Source organism: Phanerochaete carnosa, assembly GCF_000300595.1.
Source record: "Phanerochaete carnosa HHB-10118-sp unplaced genomic scaffold PHACAscaffold_3, whole genome shotgun sequence".
Classification (NCBI taxonomy): Eukaryota; Fungi; Basidiomycota; class Agaricomycetes; order Polyporales; family Phanerochaetaceae; genus Phanerochaete; species Phanerochaete carnosa.
This window is the reverse complement of record NW_006767630.1, coordinates 885,366-901,128: the sequence shown is the minus strand read 5'-3', so window position 1 is coordinate 901,128 and position 15,763 is coordinate 885,366. Positions and strand designations below refer to the sequence as shown.

The 15,763-nt window shown below is 52.1% G+C and overlaps 5 protein-coding genes across 5 annotated transcripts; 2 read left to right on the top strand and 3 right to left on the bottom strand.

Annotated features, from left to right (window-relative positions):
- Positions 1-566: 566 nt before the first annotated feature.
- PHACADRAFT_138900 (uncharacterized protein) lies at positions 567-2,603 on the top strand (the record flags this gene model as incomplete). The annotated part of the gene is made up of 5 exons (XM_007392948.1): positions 567-716; positions 778-1,306; positions 1,358-1,386; positions 1,438-1,681; positions 1,731-2,603. 5 exons carry the CDS (start codon positions 567-569, stop codon positions 2,459-2,461), a joined length of 1,683 nt encoding a protein of 560 aa, XP_007393010.1. The 3' UTR covers positions 2,462-2,603.
- A 2,092-nt stretch (positions 2,604-4,695) lies between these two features.
- Positions 4,696-7,047, bottom strand: PHACADRAFT_206542 (uncharacterized protein). The gene is made up of 11 exons (XM_007392947.1): positions 6,562-7,047; positions 6,255-6,504; positions 6,085-6,091; positions 5,931-6,028; positions 5,778-5,875; positions 5,684-5,721; positions 5,511-5,651; positions 5,435-5,450; positions 5,325-5,373; positions 5,239-5,274; positions 4,696-5,184 (listed from the first exon to the last, which is right to left on the bottom strand). The coding sequence occupies exons 1-11, from the start codon at positions 6,606-6,608 to the stop codon at positions 4,915-4,917; spliced, it is 1,050 nt and encodes a 349-aa protein (XP_007393009.1). The 5' UTR covers positions 6,609-7,047; the 3' UTR covers positions 4,696-4,914.
- Positions 7,048-8,467: 1,420 nt separating this feature from the next.
- Positions 8,468-10,243, bottom strand: PHACADRAFT_251424 (uncharacterized protein). The gene is made up of 12 exons (XM_007392946.1): positions 10,164-10,243; positions 10,076-10,110; positions 9,866-10,017; positions 9,812-9,813; positions 9,690-9,751; positions 9,537-9,634; positions 9,383-9,480; positions 9,326-9,327; positions 9,121-9,265; positions 8,935-8,986; positions 8,849-8,884; positions 8,468-8,794 (listed from the first exon to the last, which is right to left on the bottom strand). Exons 1-12 carry the CDS (start codon positions 10,211-10,213, stop codon positions 8,543-8,545), a joined length of 984 nt encoding a protein of 327 aa, XP_007393008.1. The 5' UTR covers positions 10,214-10,243; the 3' UTR covers positions 8,468-8,542.
- A 917-nt stretch (positions 10,244-11,160) lies between these two features.
- PHACADRAFT_138896 (uncharacterized protein) lies at positions 11,161-12,884 on the top strand. Its single transcript, XM_007392945.1, has 6 exons — positions 11,161-11,301; positions 11,353-12,035; positions 12,088-12,380; positions 12,436-12,593; positions 12,650-12,686; positions 12,749-12,884. The coding sequence occupies exons 1-6, from the start codon at positions 11,165-11,167 to the stop codon at positions 12,785-12,787; spliced, it is 1,347 nt and encodes a 448-aa protein (XP_007393007.1). The 5' UTR covers positions 11,161-11,164; the 3' UTR covers positions 12,788-12,884.
- Positions 12,885-13,772: 888 nt separating this feature from the next.
- PHACADRAFT_251419 (uncharacterized protein) lies at positions 13,773-15,023 on the bottom strand (the record flags this gene model as incomplete). Its single annotated transcript, XM_007392944.1, has 1 exon — positions 13,773-15,023. A coding segment is annotated over exon 1 (243 nt), but the record flags the coding sequence as incomplete, so codon positions are not given.
- Positions 15,024-15,763: the final 740 nt, after the last annotated feature.

Below are 15,763 nucleotides of genomic sequence, written 5' to 3'. Positions count from 1 at the left end.
ATCCGAGCTGCCGGCAAGGCGGCAGTCATGTGGCGAGAACAGATCGTGAGCAGGAGACGTGAATAACAGATAGCTCGAGACAAGAAAAATGACATAAATTATGCAGATATCGACTTGGTGATGTGAAGGAGCAAGTTCAACGAGCACTGCAGGATTGTATATAAAATCGGCAATGGCCCGGGAAAGAAAATTTGAGATAAGATGACCCTTAAGCGCCTTTATCTTATCGCCATACCCATGTTTCAGGCTCGGATCTGCGAGTCTTCTGCCGGGATCTCCTCCCGTGCAATATACGTTGCCAAAGGCGAGTGAATTTACCATGCGTTGTATCCACGTCACACAGGCCGCATCCTTCGATCCCAACGATTGCGATGTAGTAAGGCGCCTAATAGGCGAGCGGTGCGCTAAGACTGCACTAGCGGGGAGAGACGGTGAGCGACCCGCAAGGCGACGGGCTCATTGATCGACAAATCTGTTCCCTCACCACATTGATCCAACGCGCAGCCCTCGCATCCTGATATGACTACTACGAGTTTTGTATCCTATATAGGTTGGTACTCGTGCTTATGAGGCTGCTCGTCTCCTCCAAAACTCGGGCTGAAGCTGCTCTAGGCCCCAATCTTGGCTCAGGAATCTCCGGCGCGAAGACCGAGGGAGACATACTTTCTCCCGTCACGTTGCCATGTGGACTCACTGTACCCAACCGCTTTGCGAAGGTCGGACTTTTTGCTATCTGCTGCTTGGCTTGTAGTACAGTGCTGATTTTTGCGCTTATAGGTGGCCCTGTACGAACATCTGGCCGCAATATTCGGTGGTCCGCCGAATGTCCGCCACTACGCGCTTTACTCCAAATGGGCCCAAGGGAACTGGGGAATAGTAATGACTGGGAACGTCCAGATTGACAGGAATCATCTCTCCTTGGGAAGAGATATCACTATACCCCGAGTTCTCACCAGGGACACAGTTCGACCGTTTGAAGAGCTGGCACAGAGTATTCATGGTGCGGACACTGAAAATAGGCCGTTGGCGATTCTACAGCTGTCCCATGGTGGAAGACAATCTCCAAATATTATTGGCGGGAGATGGCCCTTCGTGTCGCCGTTAGCTCCCAGCGCATCACGGCTGAACCTAGACTCCGAATCACCTGCATGGACGGTATCTGGTTTGATATCTCGGTTTTTCTACCAAACGCCACGAGCGATGTCCTTGAAAGACATCGAAGACGTAGTTGAAGCATTCGTACGCAGCGCTAAGCTAGCTGTGGGCGCTGGCTTCGATGGTATAGAGCTTCATGCAGCACATGGGTGTGCGTACGCCTCTCCTAAGCTTCATTGTTTACTAAAAATTGTTGCGGTAGATCTCCTAGCTGAGTTCATCTCACCTCAGGTATGTTCTGATCATATTTTCGGAGCCTTTCTTTACACCGATTCATTGTAGTCCAACTTACGGACAGACCAGTACTCTGCCTCAGCCAACCCTTTGCGCCTATTGCTGCAAATAGCCACAGCTGTCCGCGAAGTGGTACCTTCGGAATTCGCGCTAGGCATCAAGCTCAACGCGGCGGACTACGCTCATGGTGCCGCGTCCGACGAGACGCTTGTCCTCCAACATGTGCGCGAGATTGCAAACTGGAGGATGATAGATTTCATCGAAGTAAGCGGTGGTACATATGAGCGTCCAGGTGGGACATGTCCATGCTGCCGCCTACCTACAAGGCTGAACATATGCAGAGTTCATCACAGGCAGCCTGGGGTCGAAGCGACAAGCTATCTTCTCCCGGTTCTCCCGGTTAGCGCTTCATGAGCTCGAGCAGTTGCAAGAGACAACTCCGGGTCTGCAGCGACCTCTTATTCTCTTAACCGGCGGCCTCTCCTCTGTCGACCTCATGGAATCTGCCCTGCGCCACAAGCATGCTGACCTCCTAGGGATTGGTCGGCTATCCATCCTCAGTCCACGTCTGCCGCGCGCGCTGATGGAATCCCCTCGAGAACAACGATACCTCGAACCGTCACCTCCGGTATCTGACATCAAACCCTGGGACATGGAACCGCTGTACTCCCCGACCTCGTGGTACACCGTCGAGATGATTGCACTCGCTCCGATCATCTATCTCTGGAGCCTCACCCCGAAGTTCCTCAAGCCCCGATTCCCTCGATATATAGGAGCCGGCCTTGAAGTGTCGTGGTATACAGTTGCCATGCGCAATCTCGCGGCGGCGGAGGCTCCGGACTACCGGAGAATTTACGCAGGATCCGGTTTAGGAGCTTTTGTTCGGATGTGGTTCTACGCTGCTCCAGGTGGCGGGCCGTGGTTTTGGCTCTTTGTTGCCATGCTCTCTGCGACGGCCGCGGTCGGTGTTGCCTTCAAGTTCCTAACACCTAGCCTTATATCTCGTGGCTGCGCTTACAACTCATTCAATTTCGATTCGCAGATGCTCCTGTGCCTCCAGGCACTTTTTTAGGCACGACATGCCGATCCAAAAACTTTGCGTCTTTTGTTGTCGTAAAATCTTACGGGGTGTTTCAAAGAAGTCGCCTGTTGTACGTCTCTGCTGGGTGGAGTGCGTTCAATTGTCAGAAGGACTCAATCGCGGCACGTACCTTCTTGCCAGCCAGATATCGGACAAGACTCGTACGCCACGGAATACGGTAGGAATATTTTTCAGCGCTTGGAGGAGCGGAAGGTGTCCTCCTCCGCGCCCCCAATTTTTCCGGTCGGTGACAACTCTTATTACGGTTATGGTGTTTGTTATGTTCTACGGATCCTATCGTCGGTGCTTGCATCCCTGGCTTGTGTTGTGTGCGATGGATTATATATAAAGGTGAAATTCGATTATATCTCATAGCTGGCAGTTCTCCTCTCTCCTCCTACGACAATTCAACCCCAGCTTCGGCTCTTCGGGAGCCATGTCAACAGATTCTTGGCCCGATTTCGTGCGTCTTCTCTCGGGATTGTACGTCTTCCACACCCTGCATTCGAGCCGTAGCTGATTTCATTCGACTAGCGTAACATCCAGCTGGACGCAATATGCATGCAATGGTACATCTTGAGACGTTGTCGCTAAACATGGAATCTGATTTGAAGCACACCTCCAGCTCTGGTTTGTTACGAATATCTAATAACCCTGGACCAAGAGATAGTTGCCGTATGGAGGAGGAGGCTTAATCTCACGTCGGTGCTCCTACTGTCCACACGACGGGTAATGCTGTCCAACGCCCTTCTGGACTTTATACCCGGCACGCCAAATGTAAACCCCGACATGAGCCTACAAATTTCCACGCTAACTCCCTTATTTGCAGAAGTATGTCCCTCGCCTGAACTTGGTACTTTCTCTCTTAGTGGTCGTAAACTCCTGCTCAGATGCACCGCACTTGATGTGTCGAGTCTAGTTCTCGGTCAAATTGGATACTTCCAAATGGCCTGTATGTTCTTGTGTCTGACGCTGATACATGTCGCTCACGATATCGTTCCTAGTCTTCTCCTCTCTCCGCTTGTATGCTATTGCCGGCAGGAGCCGTGTGCTGTTTGTTGTTACTCTGACTTTGGGATTGGTGCCTCTCGGGACAAGTATAGTGAGTCTCAGACATAATCCGCCTAGCAGTGTCGACATCTTCGTCAACCATTTCAGTATACAACGATTCGAAGCGTCAATCAATATCTCGAACCACCGCTGGCCACCTGCTTCCAAGCCTTACCAGATAAATGGGGCATGTATGTATCTAGGCTTATTACCCTCGAAGAAAACACTAACAATATTTAGATGTGCGTTCATCACACCTGGTACGGTTATGTGTATGTGTGACTTTTGTTTAGTGGAGTATGCCTCTCGTGGTAGTTTGGTGGTGTCGGACTTGATTGTATTGGTCGTCACATGGAAGAAGACATTCAGACAATGGCGGGAAGCCTCTCGACTCAGGATGCGGCTCTCGGCGACCACATGTCTTCTACGCGATGGTGGGTGCACATTTGAACTGTATTCCGCCCTTCCGGTGCTCATATCGTACGTCAGGAACGTTATATTTCATGTGAGTACGAAAATTTGTTCTGTTATTAGCAAGGTAGTGGCCAATCTCGGACGATTTCAGAGTCTTGTTGGCGCTGAACATTCTCCAAATGGTCGAATCTGAGACTGTGGGTCAGTTTCTCGCCGTATTAAACTCACGGCTTAAACCTGATTCCACATGTAGCTGCAAGGAGTAATCACTGAAGTTATCACGTTGCTGGTACGGCTCTCATCCCGGCATAAACGCGTTTAGAGACTAATACTTATCGTATACTTGAAGCCTGCAGTCCTCATCAGTCGTTTTTTGTTCAACCTTCGCTCACCAGGTGATTCAGACCTCTCGCAGGTAATCCCGGGCTCCCAGCTCCCGGCTGAACTCTCAGCGGTCAGGTTCAATGTCCGAGAAAGTATCCTCGGGAACGTTGGGGAACCGCTCGGGCACAGCCCCACAGATGACGATGAAGAAGAGCTTGGTCATATCACGGAAGAAAGGGAAGAAATCGAGGGTCGGGAGTCATTCGGCACTGAATATACTAGCTGTTAGAGGTGGAGGCGAGTAGCGGAACCCTCAGTTTGTCGTATTCCAGCTGACCATATCAATAGGACACTTCGCCGGCAGCCGTGGCGGTCCTGTCTACGAGACCCGCCTGGAGCGAAGCACAAAGGCCTGGTGACGTTTTAACTGGTTTCACAATGATATATCAAATGAAATTATGACCTATCTCTTCCTAGGCTGTTTTCAACTGCGGCATCCCGCTTCTTGTTCTTCACTTTGAATAACATCGTATTGGACAGCAGCCTCTTTTGACGATTATATACAGAAGAGTTCAGTACTTTTTCAAGTTAAACTCCGACGCCCGTCACAAGCTTCGAGCTCCCCGCCCGCCAACATAATAAATATCACTGTTATCTCATGCTCCTACGCTATTCTCATGATGTTCAGACTCTTTCACCTCCGCATTGATGATATCCTCAGGCTCTTGGTCCCAAGTTTCGAACTCGTCGTCGTCGTCCCAACCACTCTGCAGTGTCCCGCCGATGTTCCCAAGTCGATTCGTCGACTGTCTGAACTGCACCGTCGACTGTCCTTGCTGCTGATCGGTAACACACGTCGAGTCGCCCGGCACTTCTGAGTCGATCATCTTTAGATTGATCATGAAGCGGTTGATGAGAACCGGGGGCTGAGTGGCCAGTCTATCAGCACCCAAAAGGCAATCAAGAGATAGAGCACACACGAAGTTCACAAGGAACGGGCCCACGAGCGACAGATTCTTGGGTGTGATGTCAGCCACTGGCCCACACACTCACGTTGGAGACGTACCGTGACGTTGTAAGTCAGCAACTGTGTAACGTTCGTCGCTAAAAGAGCTCTGAGTGCATTGTCGTCTGTAAGCAATCATATGAAGTGAATAACTTTGTCGTCGCGCTCACATAAAATAGATAGTTCCTGCGTGGATAGCTATTGTTCAGCAGCGGGGAATATAACGTGACATAGGGAGCTGCTGACCATCACGCAGTAAACATGTCGTCAACGACACTCCCACGTTGACACGGCGAGCGTTCCTCCAGTGCCTAAATGTCCTGATCCAGGTCAGGGTGAGCACGATCGCGTCGGCGAGGATGAGCGAGCCGCGGGTGGTGTAAACCACTGAGCGGATGGCGTAAGTATCATCTGCATACCAAAGAACATAGACTGTGTTAGTCTGCGGGACGTACATCTACGTTGGGAAGGCTCAATATTCAGAAACTGCGACGTTTAGATACGTTCACATACATGCTAGCTGTTTTCGCAGAGAACGGGAACTCCGTGATGCATACCAAGCCGAACAGCGGTTCCACAACGGAACCGTACTTTTGCGTTATCAAGGAAATCTGCATGGAGGCATCAGGAAAACACGCACAAGGCTCTGGCAAAAACAATACGCACCATGTTCGTTATGAAGGGCACCAGGCTCAGTGCGAACACAAGCAGCGACCAGACATAGCTTTTATTCCAGATTGTAAAGACGCGCAAGGCGGAGAAAACTGGCGCACAAAGATTAATTAGCATCCCAAGCTTAAGCATGTTGCGTAGGGCGCACATGCGGTCTGAATGAAGCCGATGAGGATGATCACTAGACCCAGGATACCAAGTGGTTTACAGCTTTGTATCGAGTTTCAATGAACACGCCGTTGCGGACAGGATATGGGCTTACTTCTGTGAGATGCATTATGTTAGACTCCACGCTGTGACAAACATTTTAAGACTTACATTCGCAGTTGAGGATGCAACTTGTACGGTTTGCAGAATGTCTGAGAGAAGCGTGCACCATCGTACCGAGCCGAGGAGCAAGGTGGATGCGGTAACAGGTCTCTTCCAGATGATCTTGATCTCATCAACGAAAGTGATCAAAAACTCGTAGACAAAGAGACCTGCGAGATAGATGCCTTGAGAAGCACACAATGAATAGTGAAGGGTGTACTTGCATGTGGCAGCTATGCTGATATAGCCCTCCACGACACTAGACGATAGTGGGGTGAGCGCTGGGTCGCTAAGTGCAAATAAAAGTGATGCTTACGACTGCGAGTAGGCATGAACAAGAGCCGGATCCAACTGTGCTGACATGTCAAAGGTGAGGTAAGTGGGGGGACAAGCTGCAGTGAAGGTAGGCCGCAAGCTGCGCGGTTTATAGCCAACTAAGCGAGCCTCTTGAAGCGCTGGCGGGAAAGCCTGGCCAACGGGCGCAGGTTTGGGTGGCTTAATTGCGGGTTTAGGTCATGCTAAAGCAGGTTAAAACTCAGACCGGTCTCCCGAGTGGCGGTGGAAGTCTGTTGGTATGCTCAGCACTAGAAGGAAATGAGATCACCCGCTCATATGCCAGCCGGCGCTATCCGCACCACCTGTATCGCCCGCAAGTACCCAATTTCAACACAGCTTGAAGGCACACAGCTCACAGGAAACTCTAACTACCTCGGCTTTCGGGCTACGGGCTTGTGTTCACTGATGCGGATGGCAGCTTGTATGATTGCGGAGAGTTTGTGCGATGTGTGCGGCACACAAAGGCACTGCCACAAGGACAGGTGGTCTGACATGCAGTCTTAAACGGTCGCTGGAAGTGAACATATCAATGAGCTAGGGAGCGATATGCTCGGCATGAGATGGAGAAGAGGCATGACGAAATTGATCTTCGTGACTAGGGCTCACTCACCTATGATTTTGATGCACTGATGCGTTGATGCGTCGACGCGCCTGTCGGGCGTCACAGTCATTTTGCGCCCCGTTCACCATCGGACTTACCCAAACGTTCCCGGGTCCGAGCTCGGCTCCGGGGTGCTGCGGGCACACGATCGCCGATCTGTACATCTGCGCGAAAGCCATGCACTCCGACTCGGAATATATCACATTCAGCCTCAGCCCCTTGATGCGCTTTTGGCTTCACTTTAGGCGGGGTGTGTTTATCACCTTGACATGCGAGCGAGATTGCGGGTTGACGTTGAAACGTTGAGCGTTGAACGTTATGTAAAGCTTTGAAACTTGAAGAGTTTACCGAAGGAGGCTGTGAGACGATCACGAGTGAGGGTCGTCCCGTGTTTTCGCCTGACGGCCTAACTAAATGCCCCTCATAGTTTGTGCAGCCTACGTAAGGCCAAAGCGGCAATCCTCATGGCATCCGTCGTTGGGCTTCAAACGCTCAGGCTTTCTAGGAACTGGTCCCCCATCTGTCACTTGTTCACATCTGCATTACTAGCATCCGAACCTTGGAGCACAGCCTTGGTGCGCCACATCCCGCAGTGCACCGTTGAGATGATCGCGGTTCTCCCAATTCCCTACCTCTAAAACCTCATTTCGAAGATCTTGAGCTGCAACTTCCCGCGGTCGATAGGTACAGCCACCGAGATGATGTGACAGATCATCGCGATACGCAAGTTTGCGGCCGCGAAGGCTCCAGACGACATGCAGAGGCGCACATACGCGAGACCTGCCTGGTTCGGGGGCTGCGAATCGGATGTGACCCTGATTTGTTACCAAGGACGATGTCATGGCTATAGCTCTCTGCGGTGAGCTGTCGTACTATCTAAGATGGCCACGGTCTTGCAGTTTCCTCTGGTTTTAGAGTTCGTTATTCCTATCTACATCGCGATGATGGTAACAGGAATCGTTCTTTCACGGTTCACAGAAGCCCCTAAACCTACGGACATCCTGTCATTGGGCGATTCACGGATCCGGAATTGTTACTCCTGGTCGGGAAGCCTCCTACATCACAGAGAATCAATCATTTAATGCTCGGGAAAGCAGAACGTGTTGGTTTTCGCATCTCAGCTTCCCGAGGAGGAACGGCCCTACGAGACGCCGCAGGCAGACATCCCCGCCATCGTGAGTATGCAGAGAGGGCGGGCAGTGCATCAAACAATAGATGTTGAGACTAACGCGGATGTAGGCCAGCGTACCACTCAATCGCATACTCGATGTCAAGCTTTGGGCTTCCCGATCGCGCAGATAGCATATGTAATTGTTCACTTGGTGAAAAAGGATACTCTAGTATGATCTCTTGCATTGGTTCACATCTCTAAACCAGTATCATAACCCTCCACCTCGTCTGCTGCGTTGAACATGTCCTCTTGGTCCGAAGACTCATCATCATCCAACCCGCTCAGAAGCGCCCCTCCAATGTTGCCCAACCGGTTCGTCGACCTTCTGAACTGCACTGTCGAAGATTCTTGCTGCCGATCAGTAGTGTACGTAGAGTCGTCCGACATTTCCGAGTCGACCGTCCGTAGGTTGATCATGAAACGGTTGATGAGTACGAGGGGCTGCGTGGCCAACCCATGAGCGTCAACGGGGCGAAGGAAAGTAAAGGTACACACCAGCGACGTAATGAATGCGCCAACGGGAGACGTGTCCTTAATTTCTACGTCAGCTGTCGGTCCACGCGTGCATGTCGGGGACGTACCGTAGCGGGGTCGAAGGTTACCAGCTCGGCTATATTAATTGCTAGCAGGGCTCTGTTTTTGGTTTTACCCGTAAGGAATCCGTTCGGTATGGACGGCTTTGTGGTCGTGCTCACATGAAGTAGATGGTTCCTGGATGAGTAGGTGAGTTCCAGCGATGGCAAATGCAGCAGTGCATGGAGGGCTACTGACCGTCACGCAGCAAACACGTCGTCAGCGACACTCCAAGGTTGACACGGCGGGCATTCCTCCAATGCCTGAATGTCTTTATCCAAGTCAGGACGAGCACGATCGTGTCAGCAAGGATGACTGAGCCACGGGTGCTGTAAATAACTGCGAGCAGGCGATATCAGTTCCTCGGCGTCTGACAAAAACTCCATACGTGATACGCACGTCTATATCGCGAGGGTTAGCACCCAGAAACAGCAGCAGCGAGACATGTATACTTACATGTTTGTAGTCCGTACAGAGAATGGATACTCTGAGGCGCATACCGCGCCCCAAATTGGTTCCTCGAGGATAACGTACTTTGTTACCGCCGCGTCTATCTGCACAGAACCGTCAGCCAGAAGATACGCAGTGTTCGGGCGGAAGCAATGCATACCAGGTTCATCACGAAAGATACCATGCTCAATGCGAACACTATGAGCGACCAGAGGTAGCTCCTATTCCAAATCGCAAACACGCGCAGAGCGGAGAAGACTGACGTATAGAAGTCAGTAGACTTTCAAGGCGGAGAGCGCCGTATGGGGCACACCTGCGGTTTGTAAAAACCCAATGAGAAGGAAAACATAGCCCAGAATGTTGAGCGGTGCGCAACTATGTGTCAAGTTCCGGTAAGCAATCCATTGTGCACGGGTTTAAAAGGACTTTACTAACGCCTGTAAGAAGTATTATTTTAGAGTTGCATGGTCAGAGAGAGCTAAGGCTTACATTCGGAGTCTCTGGAATAAGTTGCAGGATAATCGTGAGGACCATGCACCATCGTAACGAGCCAAGCAGCACGGCAGATACAGTGACGGGTCTCTTCCAGACGATGTTGATCTCGTCACCAATGGTGATCACGAACTCGTAAAAGACGAGGCCTAAGGGATAGACACTGTGAGCAGCGCAATGAGAAACGAAGGGTGTCACGGTACTTGCATGAGACGGCTAGAAAGCAATCTTGCTGGACGAGGCTGGACGACAGAAATATGTGTATTGACTCGCCAAGAGCAGGGGCGATGCTTACTACTGCGAGTAGGCTTGGGCAAGAGCCTGTTCTGAGTATTGTCCTGACATAGCAAGTCTGGGGGGCACAGGGAGGCGAGCGACGCCGAGGGCGAGCCGCCGCTTGCACGCCGGTTTATGAACAACCTGGCCATGGGCGGTCGTCTATCAGCACGATCTCCGCGCCCATTAAGCACCGCGCTGACTTGTGACTAGTACTCGAAGGAACGAGTATCCGCTGGATAAGCTCAGCTGGATGAATCATTTTCCAGGCAAAGCCTATAGGAACCAACGCAGTGGGCCCGTCATCCAGAAACCTGTGTGCAGGGCATTGCATCCCGCTATGCTGACGGGAGGGTAAGGCACCATCGGACACAGTTGGCTTCAAGCAGCGCCAGCATACCTGATAGTACTTGTGTAGCTTATGACGGCACGGTGTAACTTGATGAGCGTACACTGGCAGATCCCACTCTGGCGCTAAATATCAGCAGCTTGATCCGCCCTTGTGATGAGATCAACGTCGTCCGGCGGCCGTGCGTATGCTGCGCTGGAGCCTATCCTGCACTGTTTGACAACTTCCAGCCTACATCCTGCTTCATTCGATCCCTGCCGCTCAGCCTTGGGACTGCTATGGGTGCACAATCGCATGTCCCTGTGCACCGCGAATTCAGTCTGTCACCCGACTTGCTTACTGTCATCAACGCTGCGCAAATCAATTGACATTGACTCCCACATATCAATGCTTGATGTGCCGTTATCAACAATCCAAAGGGATTGACCTGGACCGACTGCGCTCTTCGTGGTCTTGTCGTCGACATGCTTCGCGCACTCGCTACAGGATTCGTCCTCTCTCCACTCCTTGGTAGCATATTCTGCCTGCCACAGGTGCCAGGGACTGCGCAGGTGACGCTCTGGGACGGCATAGCGGATGATGGGCTGTTGGTATCTACTTATGAGAAGGATGGCGTGGCATGTACGTTTTGTGCCTTCGTGCATGCGCGTCGTTGCTAAAATTCGGAGCGCATGCTAGTTGAGCGCGTGCAGCACGACTTATTCGAAGCGCGCCAGCTCCGCGTCACTGAGCCCAAGCTCTGCGACAAGAAGGCACAGCAATACTCTGGCTATCTCGACATTGCAGATGAAAAACACCTCTTCTTCTGGTGCGTTTCAACCACAACTCCATAAAGACAGGCCTGATCCAGGTGCCCTAGGTTCTTCGAAGCACGACACGAACCCGAGAACGCACCACTCATGCTATGGCTGAACGGCGGTCCCGGCGCAAGCTCAATCGCTTCAGGTTTGTTGTTCGAGAACGGCCCCTGCAGGTTCAACGCCTCAAGTGGACGCGTCGTCGATAATCCCTTCGGATGGAACGAGAAGGTCAACATTATTTACCTCGACCAACCCGTGGGCACGGGGTTCTCGTATGGCAGCCCGGGCAGCACAACGCTCGCGAACCTTGCAGTGGACGTGTACGCGTTCCTGCAACTCTTTCTCCGCCGCTTCAAGCGCTACTCCGAGCTTCCGCTGCACATCGCGGGCGAGAGCTGGGGCGGGCACTACGTCCCACACATTGCAAGTTATGTCGACGAACAGAACGATCGGCTCGTGTACGCACCACGCCGCGGACAGCTTAAAGTCAACCTCAAGTCGATCCTGCTCGGGAACGGCTTAACGGAGCCAGCGTCGCAGTTCGAGACAATAGCGGAGTACATGTGTGGAGGCGCGCCGTACCCGCCGTTCGAGGCCGAGGACAGCAGGTGCAGGACATGGCAGGCTGAGACCCCTGCGTGCCTGCGAATGATCAATTCTTGTTACCAATACCAGACTAACGCGACCTGCGTCTCCGCTACCTTGTACTGCTGGCCCGCGCTTTTCGAGGGCCCTTTATCAGGTACGTAATCCGCTATCTTTGCGAACTTGTGGAATGACTGTCTTCATCTCAGAGAGCGGCAAGAACGTGTACGACTTGCGGAAGTCCTGCGACGAGACACCGTTAGGCCTGTGCTATGCCGAGTTCGATGACATCGCGGCCTGGCTGAACAAGACATCGACGAAGCGTGCTCTTGGCGTCGACCCAGACTACAACTTCCAGATGGTCAATACGGGCGTCCAGGTACCGTTCTACTACAAGGGCCAAGCGATGCTCAACAGCGCGGCACTCCTCGCTCCGTTGGTAGACCGCGGGATCCGGCTACTGGCGTACGCAGGAGACGTCGACGGCGTGTGCAACTACATGGTGCGCCCACTTCATACAGAAAACGCCGACAGCTGATGGATTGTTTTCGCTCCAGGGTATTGATCGGTGGATGAGCCGCCTCGAGCACAAGCACCACACTGAACTAGCAACTGCGCCCGCAGTACCCTGGAGAACGTCGACGAGGTATCACGCCGGTGAGATCCGCGCTGCCGGCAATAATTCGGTGGCGTTCGTGCGGGTATTCGAAGCAGGGTAAGCTCGGTTGTGCCTCTCCGAAGTGTTAGTTCTGACTCGAGTGTTGTGCACAGACACATGGCGCCGTATGACCAGCCCGAAGCAACTCTGGTATGTGATCCAAACAGCGTGTGCTCTTGGGCTGTTGCTGACACGGTTTTTGCGCACTGCAGGACATGATCTTTAAGTGGGTCGATGGGAAGGACTTTTGAAATCATGGGCTACGGCGACTCTGATTTACTTTTATACAAGTATAGCATGCAGCTTTTGCTCCGTGTGCAATGGAACAGTGCAGGCTTATCACCTATCTCCGTAGCTGGCTGACCAGCGGCTGTGTGATGTCGAAGCGCGCGGTCGGTGCTGCCCGGTAATGCCACAATCCTCCTGTCATGACACCGCTTTCTGCACCGGACTCGCGGCTCGATTCAGGGACGAGAGCTTGACAGATGCGCACGATTTGCTCGACACCAAATATGTGTACACACCAAACAAGCAGATGTTGAGATGTCAAGCTAAGTCAGCCGTTCACTGGATCTTGGAAACCAGGGATCACGCCTTCCCAGACGCTCAAGCCGAAAGTCATGGTATCTCGTAATGTCAGCTAGCCAGTGCTTTGACGTGGTTGAGGCGGCTGAAGAACCTGTCGCGGTAAAAAAAGGATCGAAATCTGTTATGGAGTCCTTCTGTAGTCTTCGTTCATGTCGTCATTGTTTTGAGGAAGAAAGCGGCGGATACACCGAGCGTGAAGCGTGAAGCGTCCCGACATTTGCCTCCGCCATCACCGCCACGATGGAAGCGGGGGCGGCGCTTGATCCATATTTCGTTAATCTTCCCACTTCACCCATTTACCTCGAAGCCAGGAACAACACTTCCCCCCTCTCCCATCCTACTTTGACGCAATATTTCTTCCTCGCATGTACGCAGATAGTAGGCGGCAGTCTGATCTGGATCGCAGGAAGTAAGCAACACCTCGCTAGCGACAGGGTGCCCCGTGAGAGCGGCAGGATCGTGCGTGCAAATGAAGTGAGAACCTGTCGTGCGACGAATGCCCCAGCTCGAAGTCACTGCCTGTTGGAACGGTGGACCTTTCCAAAAGCCTGACGTCATCTCTTCCTCTCTATCGCAGGACATTAACCTCCCCTCCCTTTCTTGCCTTTTAGGCCTTGTTATTGTTGACATGCGTCTTCATTTTTAGTACACTATATATCAATCGTCCTTCTGGCCAAAAGCACAACAGCAGAGCGACATGTTGCGTGTAATATGAAGACGATCCCCCACGTTCAAATGGAGCGCCTTTGCACCTTTTCTCCAAACTTTTCTCTCAGACACGCACCCGAGTCGAGTATTGAGTCAGACCGCGACGAACGCGGGCACGAGCAAGTAAGTATTGGAGCATGCAAACAGAGCTACTGAATACTAATTTGACAGGTATTGGCGTTCGCAACGACTCTGTTGTCAGAGTTCGCTTCCCGCGCGGGTTGGTTTTTCGTCCCCGCATACGCTTTCCCCCCGCATACACCGACCTCTTTCCCCCTCGAGCATAAATTGTCAATCAGTTCACCGAATCTCACCGAATCTCACCTCCACACCGATTTTGGGCGAGGTTGAGGCAGCTGGAGAACAGGCGGCAGTGGAGGATATGGTAAGTAAAGGTCCGAAATCCGTGTGAGGTTCCTCGGAGGCATCGCTGTCGTTAATGTACCGAGGTGAGCAGCAGATGCACCCAGCGATTTAAGCCGAGACTTGTGCGGAGAAGTGACTTGCGACGAGAGACCTAAGACCACAGAATGGGTATCTTCGATATTCTGAGCTTCGAGCTCCCTGCTTAAATACCTTAATACGCTGCAGGTTTCGCTATTTTTTCGGAACAAAACATATTCAAGTGCAGCCTTCTGCGTTGGAGTATACTTCTGCGTCGTTCTCACCACGCCGTGCTCCATCCACTTCCTCAATGTCATCTTCTTCGTCCCGAGGTTCGTTGTCATCCCAGCCACTCTGGAGCGTCTCCCCAATATTGCCCAGCACACTCTGTGACATTCTAAACCGCACCGTCGACTTTCCCTGGCCTTGATCACTATTGCACCCGGAGTGGTTCAGTGCTTCCGAGCTGACCGTCCGTAGGTTGATCATAAAGCGGCTTATGAGCATCGGAGGCTACATGGCCAATCTATAAGCGTCCTATCGGTGAAGGGGAAGCATGGTGCGCACTAGCATCTGTGTCAACGCATTCAGGGTCGACACGCCCTTGAGCACGATGTTAGCCGGCGACCTGCGCGTTCATGCCGCGGGACGCACCGCAGAGATATCAAAGGTTAGTAGCTACGTTATATTCATCGCTAGCAGCACTCTATATTCATCGCAGTCAGTGAGGAAGCATCTGTAATAGGTAGCTGTGTTGTTGTGCTCACATGAAATATATTGTTCCTGTATGGGCAGCCGGATTTCAGCGGTGGAAAATGTACCAAAGCATGGGGACAACTGACCGTCACGCAGTAGACATGTCGTTAGTGTTACGCCGACGTTTTCACGGCGAGCGCGCCTCCAATGCCGAACGACTTGATCCAGGTCAGAATAAGCACGGTTGTGTCAGCGAGGACGAGTGAGCCGCGGGTGATGTACACGACTGAATAAATACTGTCAATATCTCTGGCGCGTCAAAAGCTTTGACTGGTGACGTACATCTGCGCGGCAACAGCTGAGCATCCACGACCAAAGCAGCAAGATATATGCGCATACATGGTGATAGTCCGTGCAGAGAACGGATTTTCTGCGATACATAGCAAGCCGAGCTGTGGGTCCGCGACGAGACCGTACTTGGACATCGCCGAATTAATCTAAACATGAACGTCAACCGAAGCATGCAAGAGGCTCTAGCAGAGACGCAGCACACCAGGTTTGTTACGAAGGGCACCATGCTTAGCGCAAGCACTGTTAGCGACCAGACATAGCTCCTATCCCAGATCACAAAGACGCGCAGGGCAGAGAAGACTAACATGTAGAAGTCAGTAAGTATTTCAAACCAGAGTAGGATGCATGAGGCGTACCTGCTGTCTGAGCGAACCCAACAAGGCCGAGTGCGGTGTTCAGGATGTTAATCGGCTTGCAGCTTTGTGTCGGGATTTGATGATCTTTCTGTTACGCATAAGCTCCAAAAAGACTGTGCTTACTCCTGTGAGAAGTGATGTTTC